The 27,951-nt window shown below is 40.5% G+C and overlaps 1 protein-coding gene across 1 annotated transcript in view; it reads right to left on the bottom strand.

Annotated features, from left to right (window-relative positions):
- LOC117794066 (microtubule-associated protein futsch) overlaps positions 1-27,951 on the bottom strand; it is a 55,382-nt gene that overhangs the window by 9,074 nt on the left and 18,357 nt on the right. Inside the window, exons 2-6 of the mRNA XM_034634527.1 lie at positions 18,203-18,301; positions 8,909-9,081; positions 8,619-8,841; positions 8,399-8,557; positions 5,004-8,329 (exon numbers count right to left, since the gene is read on the bottom strand). Of these exons, the coding sequence (XP_034490418.1) occupies positions 5,004-8,329; positions 8,399-8,557; positions 8,619-8,841; positions 8,909-9,081; positions 18,203-18,301 (3,980 nt within the window). The remainder of the gene's footprint in view (positions 1-5,003; positions 8,330-8,398; positions 8,558-8,618; positions 8,842-8,908; positions 9,082-18,202; positions 18,302-27,951) is intronic.

The following is a 27,951-nucleotide window of genomic DNA, read 5'->3' as shown; positions in this document are numbered from 1 at the left end:
ATACTTTCAGGTTTAAGACTCTCAGCTACAGATTCAGGGCGGGAAGGCTCTTTTGCCTTATCATCGTGAATACTTTCAGGTTTTTCAGCTTCGTCTTTTACACTTTCGACTACTGATCCTGGTCTTGATGCTTCTGTTGATACTGGAAGAGACTTATCATCCTTGGCACTCTCAGGTTTAATACTTTCCGCAAGAGATTCACGACGAGAAGGCTCCTTGGACTTATCATCCTTCACGCTTTCCTGTTTCTCAGATTCAGCTTTTACGCTTTCGGCTACAGATTCAGGTCGTGACACTTCTTTGGAGGCAGGTGGAGACTTTTCATCCTTTAAAATATCGGGCTTAATACTTTCAGCGATAGATTCCCGTCTGGAAGGCTCCTTGGACATATCATCTTTTTCATGTTTCTCCGAATCAGCTTTTACACTTTCTGCCACAGACCCGGGTCGTGATACTTCTTTAGAAGTGGGAAGAGACTTGTCGTCCTTTATACTTTCAGGTCTAAGACTTTCAGCTACAGATTCAGGGCGGGAAGGCTCCTTTGCCTTATCATCGTGAATACTTTCAGGTTTTTCAGCTTCGTCTTTTACACTTTCGACTACTGATCCTGGTCTTGATGCTTCTGTTGATACTGGAAGAGACTTATCATCCTTGGCACTCTCAGGTTTAATACTTTCCGCAAGAGATTCACGACGAGAAGGCTCCTTGGACTTATCATCCTTCACGCTTTCCTGTTTCTCAGATTCAGCTTTTACGCTTTCGGCTACAGATTCAGGTCGTGACACTTCTTTGGAGGCAGGTAGAGACTTGTCATCCCTTAAACTATCCGGCTTAATACTTTCAGCAATAGATTCACGTCTGGAAGGGTCTTTGGACATATCATCCTTCTGAGGCTTTTCCGATTCAGCTTTTACACTATCTGCCACCGACCCAGGTCGTGATACTTCTTTGGAAGTGGGTAGAGACTTGTCATCCTTTATACTTTCAGGTTTAAGACTCTCAGCTACAGATTCAGGGCGGGAAGGCTCTTTTGACTTATCATCGTGAATACTTTCTGGCTTTTCAGCTTCGTCTTTTACACTTTCGACTACTGATCCTGGTCTTGATGCTTCTGTTGATACTGGAAGAGATTTATCATCCTTGGCACTCTCAGGTTTAATACTTTCCGCAAGAGATTCACGACGAGAAGGCTCCTTGGACTTATCATCCTTCACGCTTTCCTGTTTCTCAGATTCGGCTTTTACGCTTTCTGCTACAGATTCAGATCGTGACACTTCTTTGGAGGCAGGTAGAGACTTGTCATCCTTTAAACTATCCGGCTTAATACTTTCAGCAATAGATTCACGTCTGGAAGGGTCTTTGGACATATCATCCTTTTCATGTTTCTCCGATTCAGCTTTCAAACTTTCTGCCACCGACCCGGGTCGTGATACTTCTTTGGAAGTGGGGAGAGACTTGTCGTCCTTTATACTTTCAGGTTTCAGACTCTCAGCTACAGATTCAGGGCGGGAAGGCTCTTTTGACTTGTCATCATGAACACTTTCAGGTTTCTCTGCTTCGTCTTTTACACTTTCGACTACTGATCCTGGTCTTGATGCTTCTGCTGATACTGGAAGAGACTTATCATCCTTGGCACTCTCAGGTTTAATACTTTCCGCAAGAGATTCACGACGAGAAGGCTCCTTGGACTTATCATCCTTCACGCTTTCCTGTTTCTCAGATTCAGCTTTTACGCTTTCTGCTACAGATTCAGGTCGTGACACTTCTTTGGAGGCAGGTAGAGACTTGTCATCCTTTAAACTATCCGGCTTAATACTTTCAGCAATAGATTCACGTCTGGAAGGGTCTTTGGACATATCATCCTTTTCATGTTTCTCCGATTCAGCTTTCACACTTTCTGCCACCGACCCGGGTCGTGATACTTCTTTGGAAGTGGGGAGAGACTTGTCGTCCTTTATACTGTCAGGTTTAAGACTCTCAGCTACAGATTCAGGGCGGGAAGGCTCTTTTGACTTGTCATCGTGAACAATTTCAGGTTTCTCTGCCTCGTCTTTTACACTTTCGACTACTGAACCTGGTCTTGATGATTCTGTTGATACTGGAAGAGACTTATCATCCTTGGCACTCTCAGGTTTAATACTTTCCGCAAGAGATTCACGACGAGAAGGCTCCTTGGACTTATCATCCTTCACGCTTTCCTGTTTCTCAGATTCAGCTTTTACGCTTTCGGCTACAGATTCAGGTCGGGACTCTTCTTTGGAGGCAGGTGGAGACTTTTCATCCTTTAAACTATCCGGCTTAATACTTTCAGCGATAGATTCACGTCTGGAAGGCTCCTTGGACATATCATCTTTTTCATGTTTCTCTGAATCAGCTTTTACACTTTCTGCCACAGACCCGGGTCGTGATACTTCTTTGGAAGTGGGTGGAGACTTGTCATCCTTTATACTTTCAGGTTTAAGACTCTCAGCTACAGATTCAGGGCGGGAAGGCTCTTTTGACCTATCATCGTGAACACTTTCAGGTTTCTCTGCTTCGTCTTTTACACTTTCGACTGCTGAACCTGGTCTTGATGCTTCTGTTGATACTGGAAGAGACTTATCATCCTTGGCACTCGCAGGTTTTATACTCTCCGCAAGAGACTCACGACGAGAAGGCTCCTTGGACTTATCATCCTTCACGCTTTCCTGTTTCTCAGATTCAGCTTTTACGCTTTCGGCTACAGATTCAGGTCGTGACACTTCTTTGGAGGCAGGTAGAGATTTGTCATCCTTTGAACTATCCGGCTTAATACTTTCAGCAATAGATTCACGCCTGGAAGGGTCCTTGGACATATCATCCTTTTCATGTTTCTCCGATTCAGCTTTTACACTTTCTGCCACCGACCCGGGTCGTGATACTTCTTTGGAAGTGGGTAGAGACTTGTCATCCTTTATACTTTCAGGTTTAAGACTCTCAGCTACAGATTCAGGGCGGGAAGGCTCTTTTGACTTATCATCGTGAACACTTTCCGGTTTCTCTGCTTCGTCTTTTACACTTTCCACTACTGATCCTGGTCTTGATGCTTCTGCTGATTCTGGAAGAGACTTATCATCCTTGGCACTCTCAGGTTTAATACTTTCCGCAAGAGATTCACGACGAGAAGGCTCCTTGGACTTATCATCCTTCACGCTTTCCTGTTTCTCAGATTCGGCTTTTACGCTTTCTGCTACAGATTCAGGTCGGGACACTTCTTTGGAGGCAGGTGGAGACTTGTCATCCTTTAAAATATCGTGTTTAGTACTTTCATCGATAGATTCACGTCTGGAATGCTCCTTTGACATATCATCCTTCTTAGGCTTCTCCGATTCAGCTTTTACACTTTCTGCCACCGACCCGGGTCGTGATACTTCTTTGGAAGTGGGTAGAGACTTGTCATCCTTTGTACTTTCAGGTTTAAGACTCTCAGCTACAGATTCAGGGCGGGAAGGCTCTTTTGACTTATCATCGTGAACACTTTCAGGTTTCTCTGCTTCGTCTTTTACACTTTCGACTACTGAACCTGGTCTTGATGCTTCTGTTGATACTGGAAGAGACTTATCATCCTTGGCACTCTCAGGCTTAATACTTTCCGCAAGAGACTCACGACGAGAAGGCCCCTTGGATCTATCATCCTTCACGCTTTCCTGTTTCTCAGATTCAGCTTTTACGCTTTCTGCTACAGATGCAGGTCGGGACACTTCTTTGGAGGCAGGTAGGGACTTGTCATCCTTTAAACTATCCGGTTCAATACTTTCAACGACAGATTCACGCCGGGAATGCTCCTTAGACATGTCGCCCTTCACACTTTCTAGCTTCTTCGATTCAGCTTTTTCACTCTCTGCTATCGACTCGGGTCGTGACACTTCTTTGGAAGCGGTTAGAGACTTGTCATCCGTGAGACTCTCGGGCTTAACACTTTCAGTGACAGATTCACGCCTGGAAGACTCCTTAGATTTTTCATCCTTCAAACTCTCAGGCTTCTGCGATTCATCTTTAATGCTCTCTGCCACCGACTCGCGTCGTGATACTTCTTTAGAAGCGGGTAGAGACTTGTTATCTTTTAGACTCTCAGGCTTAACACTCTCAGCAACAGATTCTGGCCGAGAAGGCTCCTTAGATTTGTCGTCCTTCTCAGCTTCGTCATTTACACTTTCGAGCCCAGAACCTGGTCGTGATACTTCTTTTGATGCTGGTAGGGACTTATCATCCTTGGCACTCTCCGGTTTTGAAGTGTCCGCAAGTGATTCGCGTCTGGATGTCTCTTTGGACATATCATCTTTTACTCTCTCGTGCTTTTCAGATTCAGCTTTTATACTTTCAGCAACAGATTCGGGACGTGATACTTCTTTGGAGGCAGGTTGAGATTTGTCATCCTTTAGACTCTCAGCTTTAATACTCTCAGCGACAGACGCTCGTCGGGAAGTCTCCTTGGACACATCGTCCGTCAGACTCTCAGGTTTCTGAGATTCAGCTTTTACACTTTCTGCCACAGATTGGGGTCGTGATACTTCTTTAGATGCGGTTTTTAACTTGTCATCTTTAACACTATCGGGCTCAATACTCTCTTCAACAGATTCCCGACGTGAGGCCTGCATAGATTGAGCCTCTTTTACACTTTCAAGTTTTTCCAAATCGCCCTTAACACTTTCCGCTAATGATCCTGAACGTGACACTTCCTTTGATGCCGGCAGAGACTTGTCATCCTTTGTACTTTCGGGCTTAATAATGTCAGCGACAGATTCAGGTCGAGAGGAGTCCTTTGACTCTCCTTTCTGTAAAGCTTCAGCTTTCTCAAATTCATCTTTTATGCTTTCCGCTACAGATTGGGGTCGTGACACTTCTTTGGATGGTGGTTGAGACTTGTCATCGTTAGCTACTGATTCTGGCCTAGAGGCGTCCTTTGAACCTGCTGGAGACGCTTTATCGCTGACAGCGACAGTTTTGCTTATTTCAGAGTCTATTTTACATTCCAGCTGCTTGTCAATTTGAGTGGATAGCTTTTGTGTTTCTTGTTTTGTTATCTGCATCTCGATTTCAATAGCTTCCTCAATCGTTGCAGGGCTCTCGAGAGATACGGTGTCTTCACGATCTTTAACTTTTGTCGGTGCTGCTGTGGGTTGTACTAGATGTGCTGGCAGCTCATCCTCGGAGGTTATATCGCTGGTTTCTTTCTCTTCTGGTGTACTAACCGATTTTTTTTCAACTATAACTGGTTGATCAATATGTAATTCATTTTTATTAGTTTCTGGTATTTCTATATCAGCGATTTCGTCTGATTGCTTCGATTTAACGATGGCGACATCGAGTTTCTTTTCGACAGTGTCAATCTGTGCGACGATTTCCGGCAAGGCAGTGGCCTTTTCAGGCTCATCTGGCTCAGTCTTATCATCTGCTTCATTTGAAGCTTCAATTTCCCGAACCTCCTTTTCATCTTCGGTCTCTTTCTCTTCCTTGGTTGTCTCCTCCTTGTGTGAAATACTCTTGGCATCGTGTGTATCTTTCTCGTATAGTCCTAAGTCAGCCTCCTCATGAACGGGCAAGTCGGCCACTTCATCTGGTGTCTTGATAACATCCCGCATCAGATTTTGTTGGGCTTCGAATGTCATTTTCTTAGGTAAAACACGGTCGCTAGCATCCGCACAAACGGCAAGTGGTTCCGCACTGATTTTAATTTTTGTTTCTGATGGGGTAATGAACGCTGCAGTGGCCACCGCAGCAACAGGCACGGAGGCAGTTGCCACAACAATGGCTTCAAGCTCTTTGGTTTCCTCTTTGACATACTTTTCCTCAATTACCAAGTCCTCTTTGATTTTGTCCAGGGGAATTCGTTCATCTTCGGGTAAGGTGGGAGCAGTGGTTGCTCCTGATTCGATGGTGGCCGAAAATTTCTCCTCTGGAAGACTCTCTTGTAGGTTGAGAGGCAGAGCTTCAGGAGCCTCAATTAAATCGTCTTTAGTGTCCGACGTTTTCTTTGCACTGCTTAGTTTATCCTCAGGCGTTGGGGATGAGAATTCTTCGTCAGCAGGCTTGGCCTGAGGCAGTGGCTCCTCAGTGCGGTGCTTAACAATATCCTTGGCAGTGGTTATGATCTCTTGCACCTCTGCTTTAATCTCTGTTTCCTCGTGCATCTCATGTCGTGCTGCTTCGTTAACTTCAAAACGTGCCTTGCGCTCTTCTGCCTCAGCCTTTGCGATTGCGGCCTCGATTTCCTCCTCGGCGCTTTTCTTGCGTTTCTTTTCGGATTCCTGAGAGTCCCGCTGATGCTTTTGAATCTCCTCTTCTTTAGTTATACTGCTCTCCTGCTCCTGTTCAATGATTGAATCTTCTGTGTACTGCTCTACCTCCTCCTTCTCAATAATCAAATATTCCTCCTCTTCCTCGGCCTCCGTGGTGCTGTCCTGCTTGGCCATTTCGCGCAGTTCCGCCTTAATCAAGTGCTGTCGCTTCATCTCGTCACGACTAAATACAGCTTCAATTTCGCGCACGACTTCCTGCTCCTCCTTGAGATCATCCAATTCCCGCTGTTTTTCCGCATCAAGTTCCTGTGATACGCTTAGATCCAAAATCTTCTTAGCTGCTGTGGCCTCATCCGCAGACGGAGTGGATACCAAGCTGGAGTCTGTAGTACCACCCTTATCTAGGCGCGACTTCTTCAAATCGGGCTTAGGCTTGGCGGATTTTATTGGACTACCTGGTGCTGGTGCTCGTTTGGAAGGCGATACACCGCGTGGCCTCCTCGAGATGGGCTTGCGCTGGGCAGCCTGAGTTGTGGTCTTGGACTCCGTCTGCTGGGCCTTTTTCTCCACAGTGCTAACGGTGCGGCGTGTGCTACTGGTGCTTTGCCGCGCTGCTGTCGCCTGTTGCTTAGATTCAAGGACTTTACGGTTGTTCGCTTCCTTTGCACTCTTAGCTGGAGTGCTGCTAGGACTGGACTTTGTGGTGCGTGTCAATACTTTGGGTTTAACGTCCCGGGTGGCAGGCGTTCGACTTGCAGCGGGTGTCGCTGTAGGCGAGCTCTTCTTCTCGTCGCGTTTGACTAGTTTTCGATCCATGGACTTTGGCGGTTTGGTGTCAATCCTAGAGCGAACGACAGGCTTAACTTCCGCACGTGGCTTATCGAGTTTTCCCTTGGTGGCCTTTGCGCCTTTGCTGCTCGCATCTATGACAGGCGCATCAATAGTATCCTTGACTGGTGCTCCTGCAGCCTGAGATTTGACAATCATTACCTCAACTTTCTTATCGTTGTCGGCTTCCTTGTTATCTTCCGGTTCGGCTGACTCGGTTAAAGGTGCGGCCGGCTCTGGCACAGCCTCATCCCCGGTGTCGACCGCGGGCTCAGGCTCGGGATCAGCCTCTGGTTCATCCATATCAATGGAGTCTGCCTTGGAGTGGGCGAGCAAAGTAGGTTGCTCCACTTGATCGCTGGGCTGTTCCGTGGAAGCTGCTACTGCTGCCGCTGCTGCTGCCGCTGCCGCTGCAGCTGCTGCCTCCTTTGCTTCCTTAGCCTTGTTGTCCTGTTGCACGGCCACAGCAGTTGTGGTAACTGGACCGAATTTGCTGGATTTGTAGCTGGCGCTGGGTGGAGTCGCCTCAATGGCGGACTTCAGAGTTTTGCGTGTGCTGGGCACCGTTTGTATAGCTGGAGCTATCGACTTGGCTGTGCAGGTCGAGTGCTTCATAAACTCTAAATGCTTTAGCTTTTCCAGACCCTCCTGAATTTTAAAGTCGGGTGTACTACCAGGGAATAAGATGCGCGTGATTGTATCATCCGGATTAGCGGGTTGCCAGACGAGTAGTGCGCAGATAGACACTAGATTCTGCAGCGGGAAGTTAAACTCCTTGGTGTCTCGAGCGGCAAATAGACGCTGATCACCCGAATTCCATTTTTGCAGAAAGTCTTTGACCTCCTTGGAATCACGTGACGGACTTATCACATACATGTCCAGGGTGCCATGTCCCACCTTGTGGTACAGGTTAATAGGCTCCTGATTACGATAACAGCACTGCGGCTTCAGGTCAAGCGATTTGAGATCATTGACTAGTCCATGACCACGCTCAAAAAGATCAATCAACAATGGGTTGCGATCCTTGTCACCATCGGGACTGGGCAGACCACCCTTGCGGTCGGGAACGTTGCCAAAGAAGTGTCCAATCTGTGGATAGACGTGGGAATCCCGCTTGCGTGACACCACAGCACCCAATCCCTGGACGTTGCTGTTGTTAAGACGCGTCATTAGCACCGCATCAAGGCGATCCAAATGTCGAGCAAAGTCCCAGAAACAAGCCTTGCGATTAAAGCCGCCGTCAACTGCAATGGAAGATAGAAGAAATATTTAAGTGAGAAATTCCGAGCCGTCTTAGAAGATTCCACTCTCACCTAGCATATTAAAGCCATTAATGCCAAAGAGTGCAGCATCGCCTTGACCGCCGGGAAAGACGTAGAGTGTGGGATGTGTGAACCGTATATTGCCAACCACATCAGAAGTCTCCAACAATTCACGTAGTGAGGTGGGCACCACCATTGGCGCAAGATAATCTACAGAATTAAATGGTATTTAAGCTGGTTTTCGCAAGTAAAAATGTAATTACAATCTCACCTATAAAAGCATTGATGCACTCGCTGCTGGTATCCAGCACATCTACCGGATTAATGCGTATCTTGCACTGACGTGCAAATACCTTATCCGGCAGGGTATGCCATAGGCCCGCATCGGCGCAGTGTATGTTCATTGTTATTGTATCCGCATAGGCGCGTATTACCCTTTGTACATCGTGCTCTTGAAAAGCCTCCGCAAAGTCAGCCACCGAAAAGGTGCCGTCCTGCAAGTAAAATTATATTACTGAGATCCTGATAGCCTGATGGTGTAACCCGTTGTAGAAGTCGCACCTGTAGTATCCAAGAGCCGTTGCCAGTAAAGGTGTAACCAGCGTGGATAATGTGACGATGCCTTGTAAAACTGCTGAGTAAATTGCGCATACATTGTATGAGAGTATTGTATTGCGGATGTATGAGTACCTCCGTCACAAGATTCTCACTGGCATACTGTATAAGTCGCTCGCCTGATAAGTGTAAAATAACAGAGAAACGTTTTTCAGACAACAGCTTGGAAAAAAAACGAATTCAATAAGGTATTTAATTAAACTAAAAGACGAAAGATTCAAGTATCTCAAGAAAGTTATAAATTTTGTGCCTTTTTAAATTTTATAAATATCAGACACTTATTCAAAAATTCCCAATAGTTTCCACATATGTAGATAAATGACGGAACGTTTTATTGTTAGGTGGAAACACTGCCATATGTTGAATTTCCAAACTTCATGGTAATGCAATTATATAACGTTTTAGCGTAAAGTGAAAACGTGTAATATGACAGCACTGTCAGGTGTCAACCCTTTCAAAACCCCAATCTCTTGACAATACTCGTAAAGTAGTTTTTAAGCAAAATAAGCTAGAAGTGTTAAATATTAATAATAAGGGTACGTGGCTGATTTAGATAGTTTCGAAAGGTTTAAGTGAAAGTATTATTTATGACAAGGTGGCAATACTGAAATCTCTCATTCTATTCTACATCACTTTTAATAAACGTAGTTTGAATGCCTTTCAACCAAAACTTTGTGGGCATTGCTTCTTATTTGAAACAAAAGATAAGGAAATTATGTTTAAACTGGAAGGGTTAATTGAACATGGCAAATGGAAAAAACGTGCATAAAACTTTTATATTTCAAATTAGTTTTTTTTTAATATGTATACCAATGTACATATTCCGAGTATACAGTATAATAATATAAATTGTGTGCTTAGCATAGCTCGTATATTCAAGAAGCTCGTTTAGTCTTTAGACCTCTTTACAACCCTTTTCCATATACTCTTGCAAGAGTATCTTGCATTCTCTTTCATTGCTAACCACGCAGAAATTTTATTATGTGCGGTATGCCAGTTTCAAGCAAGCAACCAACAGTTAGGTCGATGGGTTGGTGGGTCGATGGTCTGGTGACTTGGTGGCTTGGTGGCTTGGTGGCTTTGTGGCTTTGTGACTTGGTGGGTCAACGTCACACCACCGAGCGCACTAATGAATAGCTAAAACGTTGAGTGGCAAGTGTACAAGAGGCTTGGATTACCAAACGCTTGAGTTCCCGGCCAGAGAGAATCCAAGCATTAAGCACGCACACCAAATCAAGTGGCTTTAAATTGTCAGACAGTGGGCGAGTTAACTTGGCTTTATTGTCCGACCATTTTATTTGCCACCCATATACCGCACCCTTTCGTTGCACAGCTTCCGCTGCAGTCGAATGAAAATAATTTCATAAATCTTTAATTTTTATGGTTTAATTAAGATTTCTGTCAGGACAAGCGAGTTGTCCATTTGGTCAGCAGCTCCCCAGCAGTAAGTACCATAAGCTGATGCGACCTTGCTGACGACCTTGTCGTGTCGACTATCATAATCATTCAACCATTGACTCGGGACCAACTTTTTCCAGTCACTCCTTCAGCTAAATGCTTTTATAGTGAGGCGCAGCTTGAATAATTTACGAATTTTCTGCACTAAATAGTAGTTGACAAAGCCGAAAAAATACGAGAAACGAGCGCACATGTCACGTCACTGCTTCTACCAGCAAATACACATATTGCGTATGCGTCACGTTAGCCCTAAGGTAAAAAATAAAAAAACACAGAAAAAAAAGACGAACTAACACCCGAAGTGCGCCCAAGTGTGTGGAACTACGTATGGCTTCGCTCAAGCTTGAGGTCTATCCGACCAGCTGTCCGACTGTCCGTCTGTGCGTCCATCCGGCTGTCGTTCTATTCGCCTCTCCGTTTATTCTAATACATGCATGTCGAGCTGTTTGTATAGCCCTTGTGCTTTTTATAAATGATAATCTTTACAGCGACCTGCGTGTGGCTTATATTTATCAAGCATACGCACATGTGCACACACAAGAAACACACACACACACACACACAGGTGCACAACTCACACAATGCGTGTGCGTGTGTGTGTGTTTGAAGCGCAGTGACATATATATTGTGGTCTAGCTGTGCGTCAACTGTGAATTTAGGTTTAGCTATCTCGCAAGGCAGCAACAGGCAACTGGCAATATCAGATTATTAACAATATAAAGGTGTTTTTAGGCATAAGCAACAAATTTCAGACACACTTAAAATACACTTGCCAAAGTGCTAGAAAATATTATAAGTCCGCTTCTCGAAAGAAAATTTGTGCTGTTGTCAGCTTAGCCAGCTTATCCTTGAAAGTATTTTCAATTTTGTATGTCCGACTACAAATGTCACTTAAAAATTTGCGCCAAAAGCCACAATGACTATAGAAAATAACAGATACAAACCAATAGGCTGAGTGCCAGCTAGGGACTGATAATAGAGTAGGGGAGGTGTCAGTTGGGGGTGGGAAATCGCACTTTAAAAGTCGAAAAGTTTCAAAGCCACACACACACACACAGTGAAAAGTTGCATCAAAGTGCGCCCACAAAAATGGCGCCGCCTCCACATCTTGTCAAGAGACTCGCCCACAGAAATAATGGTAAGCTGGCGACATGAATATATGCAGTAAAAAGGTTTGCCAAGTGCCAAGTGAGAGAAGTCCCCATCTCCAGGGACCATCCAGGTTTGTGTCAAGTGCAGTTTTTCGCATTGCGACGACCATTGAAAAGTTCTTATTGTTGTTGCCCGCCGCACCTAACCCAAAATGGCGAACACCTAACGCAGATTAACCGTTAATAACAGTACTTTAATGGCCGGTATGCAAGTGGCAACAATGCCCGAAATGCTGCTTGCTTTTTTTCCTGTTTTTTCTCTCTTTCTTCTTTTTTTTTTCTTTTTGAAACAAAACAAATTTGCATAACAACTGGCGGAAACTTTTTGTGTTTTTTATGATTCCATTTTTGTTTTTTTTTTCTTTTAGTTTTTTTTTTGCGTTGCTTCTTTTTTTTATGCCGGACTGCAAAGTAATTACAGTTGGCGCCGGTCAGCCCCCTCGACCCGCCGCAGCCAACAAAAATATAAAAAAAAAAGTGAGAAAAGTTTGCTGTCAAACCGGCGTGCAAAAGGGCGCACGTGTAAAAAAAACTTTCCAATGGCCACTTTTAGGTCGTCCTCTGCCCCGTTTTCCTCTCCAAAAGGAACAACATTGAATTAAAGTTCTTTAAGTGCAGTCATGATGGATCTATATATCACAGCGATAACTGGATAGGTCGATTGGTGAAGTCAGATATGAGATAAGATTCGATTCGTGTAGATAAATTAATACAAGTACATTTTTCAACACTTTTGTAGGTTCAACTTATAGTTATCTACTATTTGAGATAAACTATACAATTGCATTCTTTTTGAACTTAAACAGTTTTATATTTTCTACATTTTCCAGCATTTTTTCAGTTCCATTTCCCAATGGACATAACTTTCAGCTATAAATGTTTTTGCCATTTGTAAAGCCAATCGAAAGCCATGTGGCTTACCACCTGGCGAGGTTAACCAAACCGTTCCCATGGTATATACTTTGGCCACTAATTGGCATGGGGACGTGGAGTTGGCTTAAAAGGCAGTTAACGGGTTGACAGCCTGGCTGCACAATTATGCGGCTAGCTTGGCAACGGCCTTTACTATGAATACGAGAGAATATTCACGCATCAGAGACACAAGCGCTGATTTATGCATTTAAAATGCGCTTTATGCTAAAGTCTCTGGTTGATATTTTAATTAGTTATTCTGGAAAATAAAGGAATTAAATTTAATGCGACACGTGGCTGGCATATTTATTAATGACATGGCACATCATTAATCAGAAGTGGACAATATACAAGTACATCAGACAACGGACAAGGGACATGGGACATGTGATATTGTGGCTTTAGCTTTGGTTGCATAAATCTTGATGATAACGTCGATGAGGATGACGAAGAAGAGGAACTGATGATGACGAGCAGTCTCTCAGTCTCTGTTAAACAAACCCAATAACATGCTGTAAGCATCAAAAATGCTTTGGCAACTGGCCCAGTCTCGGATATCCCATCCATGACTGTCGTCAGCCTCTCCTCCATGCTCATCTGCAGCTGTCCAGCTCGTCGCCCTTGTCCATGGACCATGATGCATAATTAAAAGCAAATCGCGACCAGAGAACCCCACAAAATGTCCCACGTCAGCTGTTCTCTCTGTGTGTTCGGTGTCGGTGTGTCGTTGTGTCAGTGTGTCTGTCAGGCTCGTGTCAGGCACGGCATTGATAAGCGTCGCTGATATAAATTGACGTCTGTCAGCATGTTTGTCACGCCCATATACAGATGGGACTGCGTCTCTTTTGCTGCTTCGCTGGCTTTTTACTATTTACTATTCACTTTTCACTTCTCACTGCACTTCTTATAGTTTGTCCACTCGTTTTTTTTTATTTTGTTGCTTGATTGTTTTTTGCTGTTGCTTTTATTTGCTTATCTCTGCTGCCAGTTATGTTTCTGGCAAGCATCTCCCGCTTCGCTTTCCAGCTTTACGACTGTTAATACGACTATGACTCTGACTACGACTATATGCAAATATATAGTAGTCTGCCTGTCAGTCTGCATGAGTTGAAATGTATGTCTCTCTGTCTGACCATCCGTCAGTCAGTCGGTTATTTGCCTAACTTTTGTATGCGGGGGGGTGTTGGCGTGGCCATCTTGTTGTAGTTCTTCCTCGCACCTTCTTCCTTCTGTCTATCTTTTTTCTTGCACTACTCTCCTTCCATTCGTTGGTTGTGCTTGAATTATGCATGAGCTGTACACTCATTGTCAATATGGCCTTGTTCGTAACCATGCATATGTGTGCGTCTCTCTCTCTCTCTCTCTCTCACTTAGTCTACCCTTTTTCTTTTCTCGTTCTCTGTGTTTCACAGGCTCTATCTATCAATTGTGCATAGGTTTTATCTCAAGAAATTGTATGGCTTTAAAGGTTATGTGTGTGCATGTTAATGCTGTGTGCTTATGTGGGCTTTACAATTGGAATGTGTGTAAGCTTGTCATAAACCGTTAGTTAGCGCATTATAAGCCAACGAGTTAGCTATAACGGTTAAGTAGAGCACATTGTTGCAACGCAAATAAATTAATGTAAGCGATTAATTAATAATAAAAACAAATCAATAAGACCACATAATGTTCAACAATAAATGAGTAACGTGTACAATTATTTTTATTTCATTTTTTTTTAATTCTAATTTATTTTAGATTTGTACTATTGGTTTAAAATGGTACATTGCTACCTACGTGGCAGCTTTAAGTGTAAAAAGCAAGTAATGTATACCATACACTGAAAAAAAGTCCAACTTCCATAATCAAGAACATTCATTTTAAATATTGTATTCTTAAAAAAAAAAAAAAATTTTAAGTCTATAATACTAATACTACACTCAGAAAAAAGCATTTCGATTCGTTTTACAAAAAAGATTTCATAAATGAATCCTGTTTCGGTCTAGAAATTTTTAATTTTTCTAATTTTCTTACTTTAAGAGCAATTCATTCTTAAAGCATATATAGCCGATAAAAATTAAAAAAAAGAACAAAATTCTTGAAATGTATACATAACACCTCTTTCGTATTTTTATTTTAAGATGTTTTTGCACTCAGTTATAGAATTTAAAGGACTTGAACTACTTGTATGTATGAAATATACTTAAGTCTCGAAAGTTTTGTAGTAATAAGTCTTAAAGTAAGTACAAAATGTTTTCAAACTTATAATATTTTGGGATTATATCGAGACCATAATATTTTTAAATTAATCCTGAAACGTACTTGACTTATCCAAACGCTCTTGATATCAAGAATTTTTAGAAATTCTTAAATTTAGAATTTCGTGCTTGAATCAAGAATATTCGGGCTTGGTTCTTGGTTTTTCTCTCAGTGTAATAAAAAAAAATAAAAATTAGAAACTTAAAAAATCATTTTAAATTTTTTTGATTTTTTTAAAACCAAAATTCTTAGTTTTGAGACCAAAATCTTGATTTTAGAAAATTGTTTGAACAGTGTAGAAATTCGCTTACTTTTGCATAATATAAAGTCTTTTATTTGTGATGGATCTTATGATCATATTGTTTTTAATAGCACATTAAGTCTTTGGGTATTTTTTTAGTGGTGGAACTTTTAAAACCCTTTCGTTGTCTTTCGTATAATAGAACTGTACAAGCTTTCTTATTATCTTGCAGCGTGTCAGGAACTTATGAATGAGCCTCTATTTGAGCGTAACATTTTTATCTCTCAACTTGAAAGTTATCGCAGCAATGATGAAGAGGAGTAGGAAATTTCGCCTTTGAGTCAGTCGCCCTTGCAAAGTTTGCAACGAACTTTGGCAAGTCCCACAAGGAAACTAAAGTAAACTGCATCAAATTCAATTTTGTAGCAACAAAACAGCTAAGAAGCGACGGACATAACTTTGTCGTTGTTGTTGATGATAATGAAGGCGACGCTGTTGCGAAGTATAAACCATAAAATATAAATTATGCGCTTGTTAACAAATGTTTGTAATTGCTCGAAAGTTGCCCCCAAAAGCGACAACGATAGATGAGACATTTGAGAAAGGTTCAAGCTGAAGGACTTCACATAAAACCAAGTTGTCAGTTGTCAGCTGACAGTTGACAGGACCAACAATGGGGCATCAGGTGAACGAAGTCTGTCGACTGCATTCTGGACACTGCAATCATAGCTGAAAGTTGCTGGATGCAGGTTGCAGAATGACGGGAAGTGGACACAATGGCAATGCTTTGTTGGCAGAGGTGCTGACTTTTCATCGACTTGCCACCGGTTGGCTGAGCTTGAACCTTTGTCGAAATTGAATCCCGTCGAGTCTGTGATCCACACAAAGCATCAGCCGAGCCGTGTTCATCTCAACATCTCCGTCTCTTTGGATTTCACAATTTAAGTACAATTTTCAATTGCATATCAAGTGACAGCGTCATCGTCATCGCGGCCTTCGATGCCTGTTCTTATGCCGTGCTTACTGCCTGGCATCATCATCATCATTATTATTGAGCCAAAAAGGTGTGCGTGCATCACGCCGCGTTGGCCTCTTGAGAATTTTGTTTTGAGTAGTTTTTGCAGTAGTGTAAACCAAATTGGAATGCGGAATTCGCTTCAGCCAAGTTCTCTCTCCCTGGACAATGCCAAAATGGTGCTACAAAAAGGCATTGAGCTCAGGTGCTGTTCTCACACTTAGCGCCGGACTCAAGGACAGCACCACCAGCCACCAGCCACCAGCCACCATAGTGCATATCATTGACAGCACTGCGCTAAAAAGTATGCTACACTTTTTATATTCACTTTTTTCAGCTAAAAGCAGCTTTCAGCTGCAAGTTTGAAGTAGCCAACATTTTTTGCTTTTCTTGTCCATTGTATTTCTACTTTTATATTTATTTTTTAGACACCCAAATTTGAACATTAAAAAAACAAAAAGTTCAGCAAATATTATGCAATTATTTGCCCAGAAATTTAAAATTGATTTTGAAATGATTAAGATTATGTAAACAAAATAATGCAATTTAAGCTGAATTTAGCTTCGTCAACACATAATTATATATATATATATATATATATATATATATATATATATATATATATATATATATATATATATATATATATATATATATATATATATATGTATGCCTGTGTTATATATTTCATAACAATGATTTTCAGACTTTCAACCAATTTTCCTTTTATTAAAAATATCTTTCTTTGTTATAAAAAGCGCCTTGCAGCTTCACTTCTATTGTTGTATTGTAAAAGGAATTTCATTCCAATTGCATCTTCAATTTGAAGCATTTGTGATCAAATTATATTTGACTTAATGCTATGCCACGCCTCAGCATTATATTATTCCTTTATTCCTTTCTACTCTACTGAATAAATTGTTAAGCAAGTGCTTTTTGAGTTATCTGTCTACATTTCACATTCGAAATTAACGTAACAATTGTGTTTTCATCCGTTTATTGCGTTGCTCGAATAAAGCTGCTTGTGATTTCTTTGAGGGCGATACATAAACACTAGAACCTGCATGTCAAGTGCAATTTTCCCAACCTGTAGAGATTCTTTGTCATACTTTCATACAAGTACATTTTGGTATGTGTGTTTATCTACTGAGCTATGTTTATGTATTTCAACAACAACAACAACACGGTAATCATCGTCATCATCAGCAGCGCACAGAGAGGAAATTCAAGTGAAGGAAAGGAAGAAAATGTTCGCTCGATGCAGTGCAGCCACTTGAATGCATTTCAACAACGTTTCCGACTAATCCGCAAAGACAACAAGAACGGGGCCCACACAGTTCCCGACACTTGGCTGGCTTTATATACACTGTATTCACAATATGCGTGAATTGGGTGTAAGTGTGCAGAGAAGATGATATGATGCTATATATTAGAGAAATTAAATCACTTTAGCTAAAGTCAGAACGATATTGATCAATCAGACAGATCTCTAATTGCGTATTTAAGTTTATCAAATAAAATCAAGCAATTGTCGAAACAAATATCCGATCGCTTACAGAGTATGGCATAGTCGAGCATTGACGGCAATTGACTGACTGCACTTGGGCAAATGAAAATGAAAATGCATCGCTCTCCGATTTGGATTTATAACACAAAAGCCAAACAAAACAAAGCAAAACATTTCGAGCTAAGCTGAATGCTGTGCTTTGGGCTTTGAGCTTTGGCATTGGCTTGGAATTGGAATTGGAACTGGGATTGGGCTTTGGGTTCTGGTTCGGGTTCGGCTTTATGCAGCAAGTCGATTGTGAATGCTGTTAAAAGACAATTGTCATAATTCGCTAGCATAACTTTGCAATTTTCCGTTGTGACTCGCTGAATGGCTAATTGAATAGTCACAATTTGAAATTCGTTTACTAAATGCCAGCGACGTTTTTCACTTGTTAAGTTATTTGGTTGACATAACCTCGAGCTGAACTTTTCAACTTGTTCAACAGCAAGTAAAGTTAAATAAAATGGCTAACAAATTTCTGCCAAGTTTGTCATTAATTTCCAGCAAAATGTGTTTTTTTTTTCGGTTCCTTTTGACTGTTTTGCTGTTAATGAGCAGACAGTTTGGCAACTGTTCTATTTGGTCGATGGGATCCGTTAAGTTTTTTTCTTCGCCAATTAACAGAGGTTCCTTTTGATTGAATGCCTTTCCATTCATTTGACATTTGACTTACCATGACGCGCCTCCTCGCCCTCGGGTGCATGTTGTGTAATTGTATTGAGCTCCTCTTCCAAGTCAACATGACAATCGGAAACGTCCCAGGAGAGGAAACCTGCAAATGACATAAGCAGATAAAGACAGGGATATGTTAGTAAATAGGTGATACGTAAGTGCAGCACAAAAGGTCGCCTAATAAAAAGGGAATTAAATCGATTTGTGATATAAATTGAATCGAGTTGTGCTTTGATTAGCCATACAAACTTAAGTTAAATAAATTCAACTATCCGAATAGACCTAAAAGCACCTGAAATTCTTGAATGGTATCAAAACTACATGATACTTAAAGCATTAAGATTTAATATTCAAGAGCCTTATAACTTAGCTGATTCACATATAGAATTGAAATAATTTTAAAAGGAAACAAAAATTAAAAATCAATAATTCCGCTATAAACTCTTTTTCAATATTAATCAAGTATATCAGAATACGTCTGATAACGTTGAAAACGATTCTTGGAATAAAATATTTTCTATTCAACAGAACAATACTTAGCCTCTGGATCCAAAAGAGCTAACTACTTTATTGAAGTACTAGAAATGTTGAAAACTTTTCTCGGAATAAAATATTTTCAATTCAACAGAACAATACTTAACCTCTGAACCCAAAAGAGCCAACTACTATATTGAAGTACTAGATTAAACAGAAATCTTCTGTGATAAGAGAGAAACTCATCGTTATTATGGACATGTAATGAATTTAGTTACAACGCTAATTGCCACTTGCAATTGTCTATATTAATTGGAGTGTACTTAGTGGACATGAACTTATTACATGTTTGAAATGCATCTATTAAATGAGAACAATGGATATAGAAACATTATACGCAACATTTCTGCTGTTGACCAGATGCTACTTTCCAAGTATGTTTAGCTCATTTATCAATGTTGTCGCGTTGTCAGCATTACAAATTTCTATATATTCATTAATTTTATAATTACAGAACGTGTTTTATATTTTTGTTGCCAATTTGATAAACGAGCAACATGAGAACATATTATACAAAAAGACAAATGGGAACTCGAGACGTATTACGCATACGCCATGTTGTGCACACCCAAACACTTGTGTGTGAGTGTGAGTGTGGCTAGAGTGTTGTCTTTTGTTGCTGTCGCTTTTGATATTTATTTACATATAGTTGCTATTCTATGTGTTACCACGTTGCCAGTTGGCCCTTTTGTATTATGTCATTTAGTAAACAAATTAAGTCAGACTACGAGTATGTCTGTCTGTATATGTGTGTGTGTGTAATTCTCTGACCTAGAAGCAACTTCAGTGTAAGTATTTGCAAATACAAATAGCATAATGGTTGCCTCTATTTCCCTTTCAACTCTTTCTTTTCCCACACACATAGCAAGTGCATCATTAGCCTTTTTCTCATTTCTGTTTTGTTGTTGCTAGTTGTTGTCACTCTTATCACAATCTATTTGCTTGGCTTTTATTCTATTACTACTACGTCTACTCATTATTTGCAATGCTTTAAGCGTATTTATTTGTGCACTAAAGCGAGCAAAGATTTGACCAGAAAATCCAATTTGCAGTTGCTTTTAAATTTGCATACTCTTAATTACCGAATAATTCGCAATAGATTTTTACGAGCTGTCTCTCTTGACTTGAGACTCGTTAAAAGAACTGCAAATTATTTCCAAGGCAGATGCTCATGGAATTTAATGAGCAGCAAAAGATACTCATACGAACATGTACGAGCATGCACCTCAGATCAGACCCATTGCGATGAATAACTTATTATAATGATGCCTTAATGAGCGCTTAACTTTCATTTTTTATGCTGGCTGCCTGCCTGACTGCCTGGCTGACAGTCAGCCTGTCTGTCACATATTCATATACATAAAGCTCATGCAAATGAAGCTGTTAACCTTAGGCCCAAGTATTTGCCAGGGAACACAGCGTAAAAGATGGATAAACATATTACCTGAACACCCTTTGTTGCTCTTTCTGTCTTTCTATCCCTCACTAGCCCAATTCTTGGAATATTCTTTTTAAATGCTTTTGCAGATCGTTAGCAGATCCCGCTGCTTTCAAAAGCTGCAGTCGAGCACACTCGACAGTAAAAAGCTCGGTACCTTTGTATCTTTGCAACAGTTTGACTAAATCACCACAAATAAAATTAATACTTTAGTTTTATTCATTGTGTAGATAAATTTCCATAAAGTATCCATAATTTTAAACACACGCTTTAAAAGTTCTTCTTGGACTTGTTACAGTTACTAACTTTTTTGAAATGGAAACCCAACCGATAAGAAGAAGTGCATCGTCACTTATCGCATTCATTTCAATTACCAGTTTCATCAAACTCTTTGCTTTCACTTTGGGCCAGGAAAGCTGGCAAAGTTGACTAACAATCCGCGTTATCTAAGCCCAGTTCAGCCGATAAAAGGTAATACAATTTGGTTTCTGCTTCTACTTCCTCTTCTCCACATTTGCTCTTCTGGTTCATTCCCTTTTGGCTTTCTTCTTTGCTGCACACTGTTGAGCAATTTGCACAAATGGCTGGCAACAGCAACAAAAGCCAATGTTGAAAAAAAAAATTTATATACACAATGCAAAAAAAGAAGAGGAAAAAATGCGCAAAACACCAACAACAACAACAGCAACAACAACAATAGCGTGCGGCATAAAAATGTAAAATCTTAACACTTTTCAGGCGCTCACACACACACACACACACACAACATATATTTGTATATATTGTGAGCCGGATCAGAATATTGTGCGGGCAAACAAAAAAAGCATAGCAACAATAAGTATAAAAGCGGAAGAGAAGGTAGGACAAAGGGTCTGTGCCAGGGTGAAAGAGAAAGGTGGGGGTCGTGGAAAAGGCAGCGTCTAAAGCGCCTACAGCGATTGCACAAAAATAATGAGGAAACGCGCAGGATATGCGACGTCACACACACGTATACACACACATAGATATATGTTGTATGTGTGTGAGTGTGTGTGTGTGTGTGGTGTGGACGCTCTCTTGAGCAATCATCGGGCGAATGAAGCTACTCAGACGCTGAAACCGAGCACAGGACGTGGCCACCTCGCTGTCTGTGCAAGAGTCTGAGCGCCAGGTGGCGCCACAATGTGATCCAGTGTGTGTGTGTGTGTGTGTGTGTGTGTGTGCTCGCACATTCATTTAGTATTTATGCGTTGATATCTGCGAGTGAGACTTCAATTTTTCATGTGCGTCTGTGTGTAGGTGAAGATGCCACTCATTTATTTATATTATTTCTTTCTTAGCCCGCGCTCGAGTTTCGCATCATTGTCAAGTGTTTAATTTGCGACCTTTGCTTCCTTTTTCTCTTTGTCAAATTAGATGGCCAGGCTGGGGGGAAGTGGAGCTGCCTTTGCCTTTCTTTATTGCTGTATTACATAACAGAAGGACGAATTCACCCTAACAAATGTGGTTAATTTTGGGTTAAATCTCAGTCAGTTTTATTATACAATAATATATGATCTGCAGTTCCAAGTGCCATTTTAAATTCTACTATAATGTTATATGCATGTATGTAGTCTTAAGTGTTCCATTTAGGAATGAAAAGATATATGGTATATATTTAAGTTTGTAGAATTGCTAAGAAAGTTCATTCTACGTTTGCTTCGGATGAAAATTAAAAATTAGCCTGAGTTTAGATATAGAAATTATAGACAAGATAATTCGGTCTAATTAATTGTTCAAAAATGTAAGGCATATTAATTAATATATAAAACTCTTTGACCTTTGATCTCACTGACTGACTGACTGACTGTCTGACTGACTGACAGACTGACTGACTGACTCACTGATCATTGCATAGCGTAAGCCATAAGAACTAGGAGGCGCAATTTTTCACACAACATTACTGAGACAATTTTGTCGATTTGCAAAATTCGAATTGCAAAAGGGTCAAATTCGGTGTCAGTTTTCACACTTTGAGAATATTGTTTAGTGTGAAAAGCTCTGTTAGCTTTAAAATTATATCAACCAAACTTACAGACTGTAAATGTTTTACTATATTTTTCATCCTCTTTAAATTCGGACTGATATATCAAATAGCTGATTTTGGATTGATTTACTAATAAATTTTGAATATACATATACCTGCTAAGGGTTTAAGTGCACGTCAGTAATATATTTTGAAATATGCAACTAAATTTTTGAAATGATTTTATATCCTACTATTTCAGTCTATACTATTACTGAACTTTTATCTATGCATACATATATCCAGACATGTTCGAAAAATTAAGCACTCTGCAGGTTATGTTATATTATTGTATTACATGGAATTCGGAAAGTGATGGAATAGCATTATGATTGAGTGGCTTATGCTTGTTAGCACAATGTTAATCAGCACTGTGATATTTTTGAAATCTGTGGCATGTCACCTGACAAAAGCCTGTGGCAACTGGCAGCTGACTTCCGCTGTCAGCTTGACGGGTTGTCAACTGTTGATATGATCCCGGCGCAGCCTAAAGCCAGTTACAGGTATAGGTACAGATGCAGGTAGAGGTACAAATACAGGACATGTCCTATTCCGTCCTACACCTCATCTGATATCGGCCTGCAGGCAGCTGCGCTGATTGAGTTGCTGGCAGCGTTGTCGTTGTCGTTATCGTTATCATTGTTGTCGTTGTTGTCGTTGTTTTTGTTGTCTTTGTTGGGGCTCAAAACTGTGCTACTTGTTTGCACAAATAGTTGCATAATTTTGTGCACTCGCGCTAAAAGCCACTCAACATTTATGCGGATGTTCGGGGCTGGGCGGATGCATGAGAAAGGGGCGTGGCACGCTGGCAGTCAGTCAGTCAGTCAGTAAGTCAGTCAGTCAGTTTGCCGGATGCGCGTTCGGCGTGTTGGTTTTGATGTAGCTAAAAAGCCACTTGTCGTTTGTTGGCTGCTCTTCAAGTTGTGCGCGTTGAACAAGTTTGCACAGCCAAATGAATGTGGCAAGCTGATCCCCCTCCCCCTCCCCCCTCTTTCTCTTCCTGTTTCCCCTTATCTTCGTCTACGAGTATTTCAGGCAATGCAACAATCTTGCGTCTAGCGATAACGACTATGCAGCCAAAGGGCCAAATGTTTTGCAATGCATAAATAAATACATTAAAAAGAAATTAAACACTCAACTGCTCCTAATTGCGTATTAAGTGCAGTGCAAATTTGTTTCCCTCTCTCTCTCTTACCCAGCGGCAAGAGTAGTTGGCCAAAACCATGAGTTTACAGTGTCTGCCAGTTACCTTAGCCAAGTGCTTGAACATCCTTTTCAGCTTTTTCAAGTGCCACAACTGAACGAAACTGAGCAATACGAGTTTATTTCAATCAAACTGAATATTTGACGATTTCTCTAATAATATATGCAGGTCTGTTTCCAATTTCCTTGTAGATTGAAATCCTGCTCGAAATATTTATAGCATGCTTTTAAGGGCAGCATCAAATTAAAGACCTCAAAATTGATTTGAAAACTAGATTTAGAGTGGGGTTGACTTATCGATAAACTATCGAAGCATGCCAAATAATCGACTTAGGATTTTTCAATTTTAAAATGTTTCACTAGTTACAAACTAAATAATATGCAGTAAGTATAGTGAATATTGTCATTACAAAAACTGAATGGCAGTCGAAAAAGAAACCTAAATTCAAAAGGTTTATCAAAGTCAAATTCAGAGCAAATGCGTAGAGAAAACTGAGTATAAGGAAAAACTTTGGACAGTTCTGACAGATAAAAACAGTTGACAAGCCAAAACTACCAACAATAATAGATATGTGAGTGTGAGTGTGTGTGTGTGTGTGGGTGTATGAGTGTGAATGAATACTTAAGTGAGTAGTCCATTGTGGTTACTGATTGGCGCCCACATTGAAACTTTGATCAACTCGCTGGACGTAAACATTCGAGTGGCTCAGCGAAAGGCCGAGATAAAAGCACATAAAGAAAAAAGGGAAAAAAAACCACATAATTTTAAAGAGTGGGAAAAGCGTGCAAGTAAAATGAAAATGTAAATGAAAACGAAAACAATGCTGCGCCTGATTGGACACTGCTGATAAGCAGTATGACGACGATAAGGACGGATAGACGAGCTGATTGTGTGTGTGGAGTGAGACGGGAACAGCGACTGACTTATTTGTCGCTCTGCAGACAAGGCAATTAAAATCTCCGGGCCAAGGCTAGTAAATATCGAGTGAGACAGCCATACCGAAGAGAGAGAGAGAGAGAGGGAAGAGAAAGATGGACAAACTATAGCGATATAAAATTGACGATAAGGAATGTAATTAATTGGTACAAGCCGGATTTATAGGACAAATAAGCTGCATAATAACAGGCCAACTAAGGGAGAATTGTGAAAATATTAAAGTGCCTTGAGCTCGCTATATTTATAATAGCCATAAATTTGATTACCTGCCTGCGCTTTAAAGATAAAGTACTTAAAGTACTTGAAGTCTGCAAGGCGAGTTGAGATACACAGTTGTGGACTAACTCGGATACTTTACATAAGTAAGATACTTTAAGGTCAGCATAATTTTCAAGCCTATCATTTATAAATATGATTCAACTTTTGCTATAAATTCAAACTATAAGTATCTAAATCCTTTGCTGGTAGTGATTCAACTTGTTTGATGTATTAAAGCGCCCTCTAGCGCCGGTACAACTTAAACACATATCTTCACATATTTAACTCTAAGTTGATGGCTAATACTTAAAACTTGCATTTACGATTTACAACAATTGAACTGTTTAAAACTATTTCAATCATATATACTTTGCATGTCGTAGCTCAAGTTGTGCAGTCTCTTGAAGCGCCCTCTAGCGTCACTTAGCCTCAACTTTGAAAGTACATTCAATTGACTCGCACGACATTTATAGCCTGTTCATTAATGTTCCGCACATGAGGCCGGAGGCTTTAAGTTTTAGGCGTTGCAATCGACACCTATCCAAAAGTCTGAGTTCCTACATAATTCGGAAATTGCGTCAGCCTGTGGAAATGCGTCATTGCGTTGTTCATTCGCTCATTTTCATTGTTGAGTCATTTCGATATATTAATGTTCACTCAGTTGTGTTTGTGCTTGTGTTGTACTTTGTTGTCCAACATGACGTATGCGCAATTTGGCGAAGTGATGTTCCTTCCAATTGCTAATCAATGTTAATGGTTTAGTTCAAAAAACCAAAGCAGAGCAAAGCAAACGCTGTAAAGTGAACATGTTCAGCTGAAGGACTCCACGAATTTTGTCTGCCCAAAAAGTTTTCTGCTGTAACATGAGATATGGAATACAAATGCTAAATGCGCACATTTATTAGAATTAGACACACAAGTTGAGACTGAGGCTGGGCCAGAAATACGACAACGACAGGCCACAAAATGTGTAACGCATGAAACATAAAAAAAAGAGAGAAAAAAAAGGAAGAAGAAAATATGTAATAATAAACAAGAACTCGCAAATTTGCCTCGCACGCGCAACTGTATAAAATATGCAGCAGCTGACAAAGGCAAATGAAAATTGTGCGGTCCAGTTACAAGCACACACTCACGCACACACAACCACGCACACTCACCTACACACACACCCACACACAACCACAAGTGGCTGTGGTTCTGCTGCGTGTATCTGCCAATTGAAGGTTGAACCTTTGGTCAGGTAAAGGGCGTGAGGCGAGAACAAGATAAATATATAGTACAGGGGGCGTCTGAATACTAGTGCGAATAACGCATTCATATAATTTATGCCAGTTTATCGATTCGCACAAAATATGAGTAAAATACTCGATATAAAATACTAACATTTTATGGTTCTGCATAAATTGTGCATAAATTGTTTGGTTTTCCTTTTTTTCTATTTGGTTGCATTATTACGCATACGCCACGTGGCACCGCAATAAGTAAATGAAAATGTGACTGCCTTCAAAGATGCCAACGAATGGAGCTTGTCCTAATTTATTGCTAGAAAATAAAAAGCAAATAAATGTTAAAGTAGACACAGTTCTTTACCAACTTTAATATAGCAAAATACATTTTTATGACTTTTTAAAACATTTTTATCATTTCACAAATATTATCTTGTATAGCTATAGGCATGTTTTATTATCAGAGGTGTTCTACAAATCTCAAACAGCGCCGAAGCAACCCAAAAGCAATTGTTGGGGTTCCTAACAACAAGCAAGCATTGCTTTCAAATGTCTCAAAAATTGTTGAGATATTTCACAATATGAAATAATTATTGAACTAAACTAAAATAATTTTTAAATTGCATAAAATACATCTTTTTATTATTTTGTAAATTACATAAAATATTTCTCTACCAAAAAATGTGGTTGAAACTGGAAAAAAGCCGTATTTTTTGACTTTGAAAATATGTTCGAAAAAATTAAATCTCTGACATTTAAGGAACACCGACATTTCGAACGGTTGTTTTCAAAAGCAGTTCTTTTCAAAAATTCTAGAGATTTCTGGAGCACACCTGTATAAAACTGCTTTAAAAGTACTTCAATAGATAGTGTACAAACTTATTAAGATTCAATATATTTTTTTTAATATAAGTACAAAAGTGTTTAAAAAGGATTGATTTTTAAATTATCTCTAAAAATAAATAAGCATTTGATATAATAAATAATAGCTCCGCATTTTTTCAAATCATGTTAAGGCTTGAATTAAACTCACTTAAAGTTGAAAGCTTCCTTAACTGACCGTTAAAAGCAATAAATTCTGATTAATTGAGATAAACTTCAAATCATACGAGTACACAGCTTCCACTTGTCAATTCATTTCAACTAGTCTGTCATTTTCAGTAAATCAACCTTTTCTCACCTGAACTGATGCTGAAATTCTTGTGTGATTTTCTGTGTGTTCAACTGTATAGTTAAGACTCTATTATCTTTTGCAATCTATTTGTGCATTGATGCACATCCGTTTTCACTTGCAATCCAATTTCGAAGTAAAAACTGCTGCATTAGTCGCATTTTACACTTGGCCCCAGGGTTGCAGTCACATTCCAAACACCGCAGAGTTTTGACTGTTTTCATATAGAGAGAGAGAGAGAGAGAGGGGAACATACAAATGCATGCACATATATATGTAGATACATACATTTATGGTGTAGGTACAAAGTAGTTCACTGTTTGCAGTCCACATTCGATTGCAGGCAACTGCTGGCAGCACATAAATCACAACACTTTACTGAACAAACGGACAGTTTTGTGACGGGCCCAGAGGTAGATAGGCGGGGTGGTGCAGGGCAGAGAAGGGGGTGGAGGGACTGGTAGGCACCCTAGGGCTGGCATACACGTACAATCCCTTTACTATCTCAGCCGCATGTCACGTGTTCCCACCGAGCAAACTCCTCCAATCTGCCTCCACCCTTCAGCCATCTCCTGGCCCAGAAATGTGGACACTTTGTTTATATTCGTTCGATTTTGCTGCCAACGAAACGGCAACGGGCAAAACATTTTTCAGACATTTCTGACACAGACTTGCGCCTGTCTCTGTTCCTGTCACAGTGACTCTCCCTCTCTCTCTCTCTCTCTCTCTCCCCCTTCTCTGAGTGAGTGTGTGTGTGTGTGTGTGTGGCTCATCAACTAAAGCAAAGCCATGGCACTGCAGTGAGCTGCACTGCCACAAAAGATACTAAAAATAAATTTGCACTGCGCGCAACTAACTTTTGGGCGGCAGATTGCAATAAGAAACCAGAAACAAAGGGGGTTGAAAGGGGTGAGGGACTGTGTTAACTGCACCTGC

Source organism: Drosophila innubila, chromosome X (assembly GCF_004354385.1).
Source record: "Drosophila innubila isolate TH190305 chromosome X, UK_Dinn_1.0, whole genome shotgun sequence".
In the NCBI taxonomy this organism is placed as follows: domain Eukaryota; kingdom Metazoa; phylum Arthropoda; class Insecta; order Diptera; family Drosophilidae; genus Drosophila; species Drosophila innubila.
Note: the sequence above shows the minus strand (reverse complement) of the source record. Positions and strands in the feature narration are given on the sequence as shown.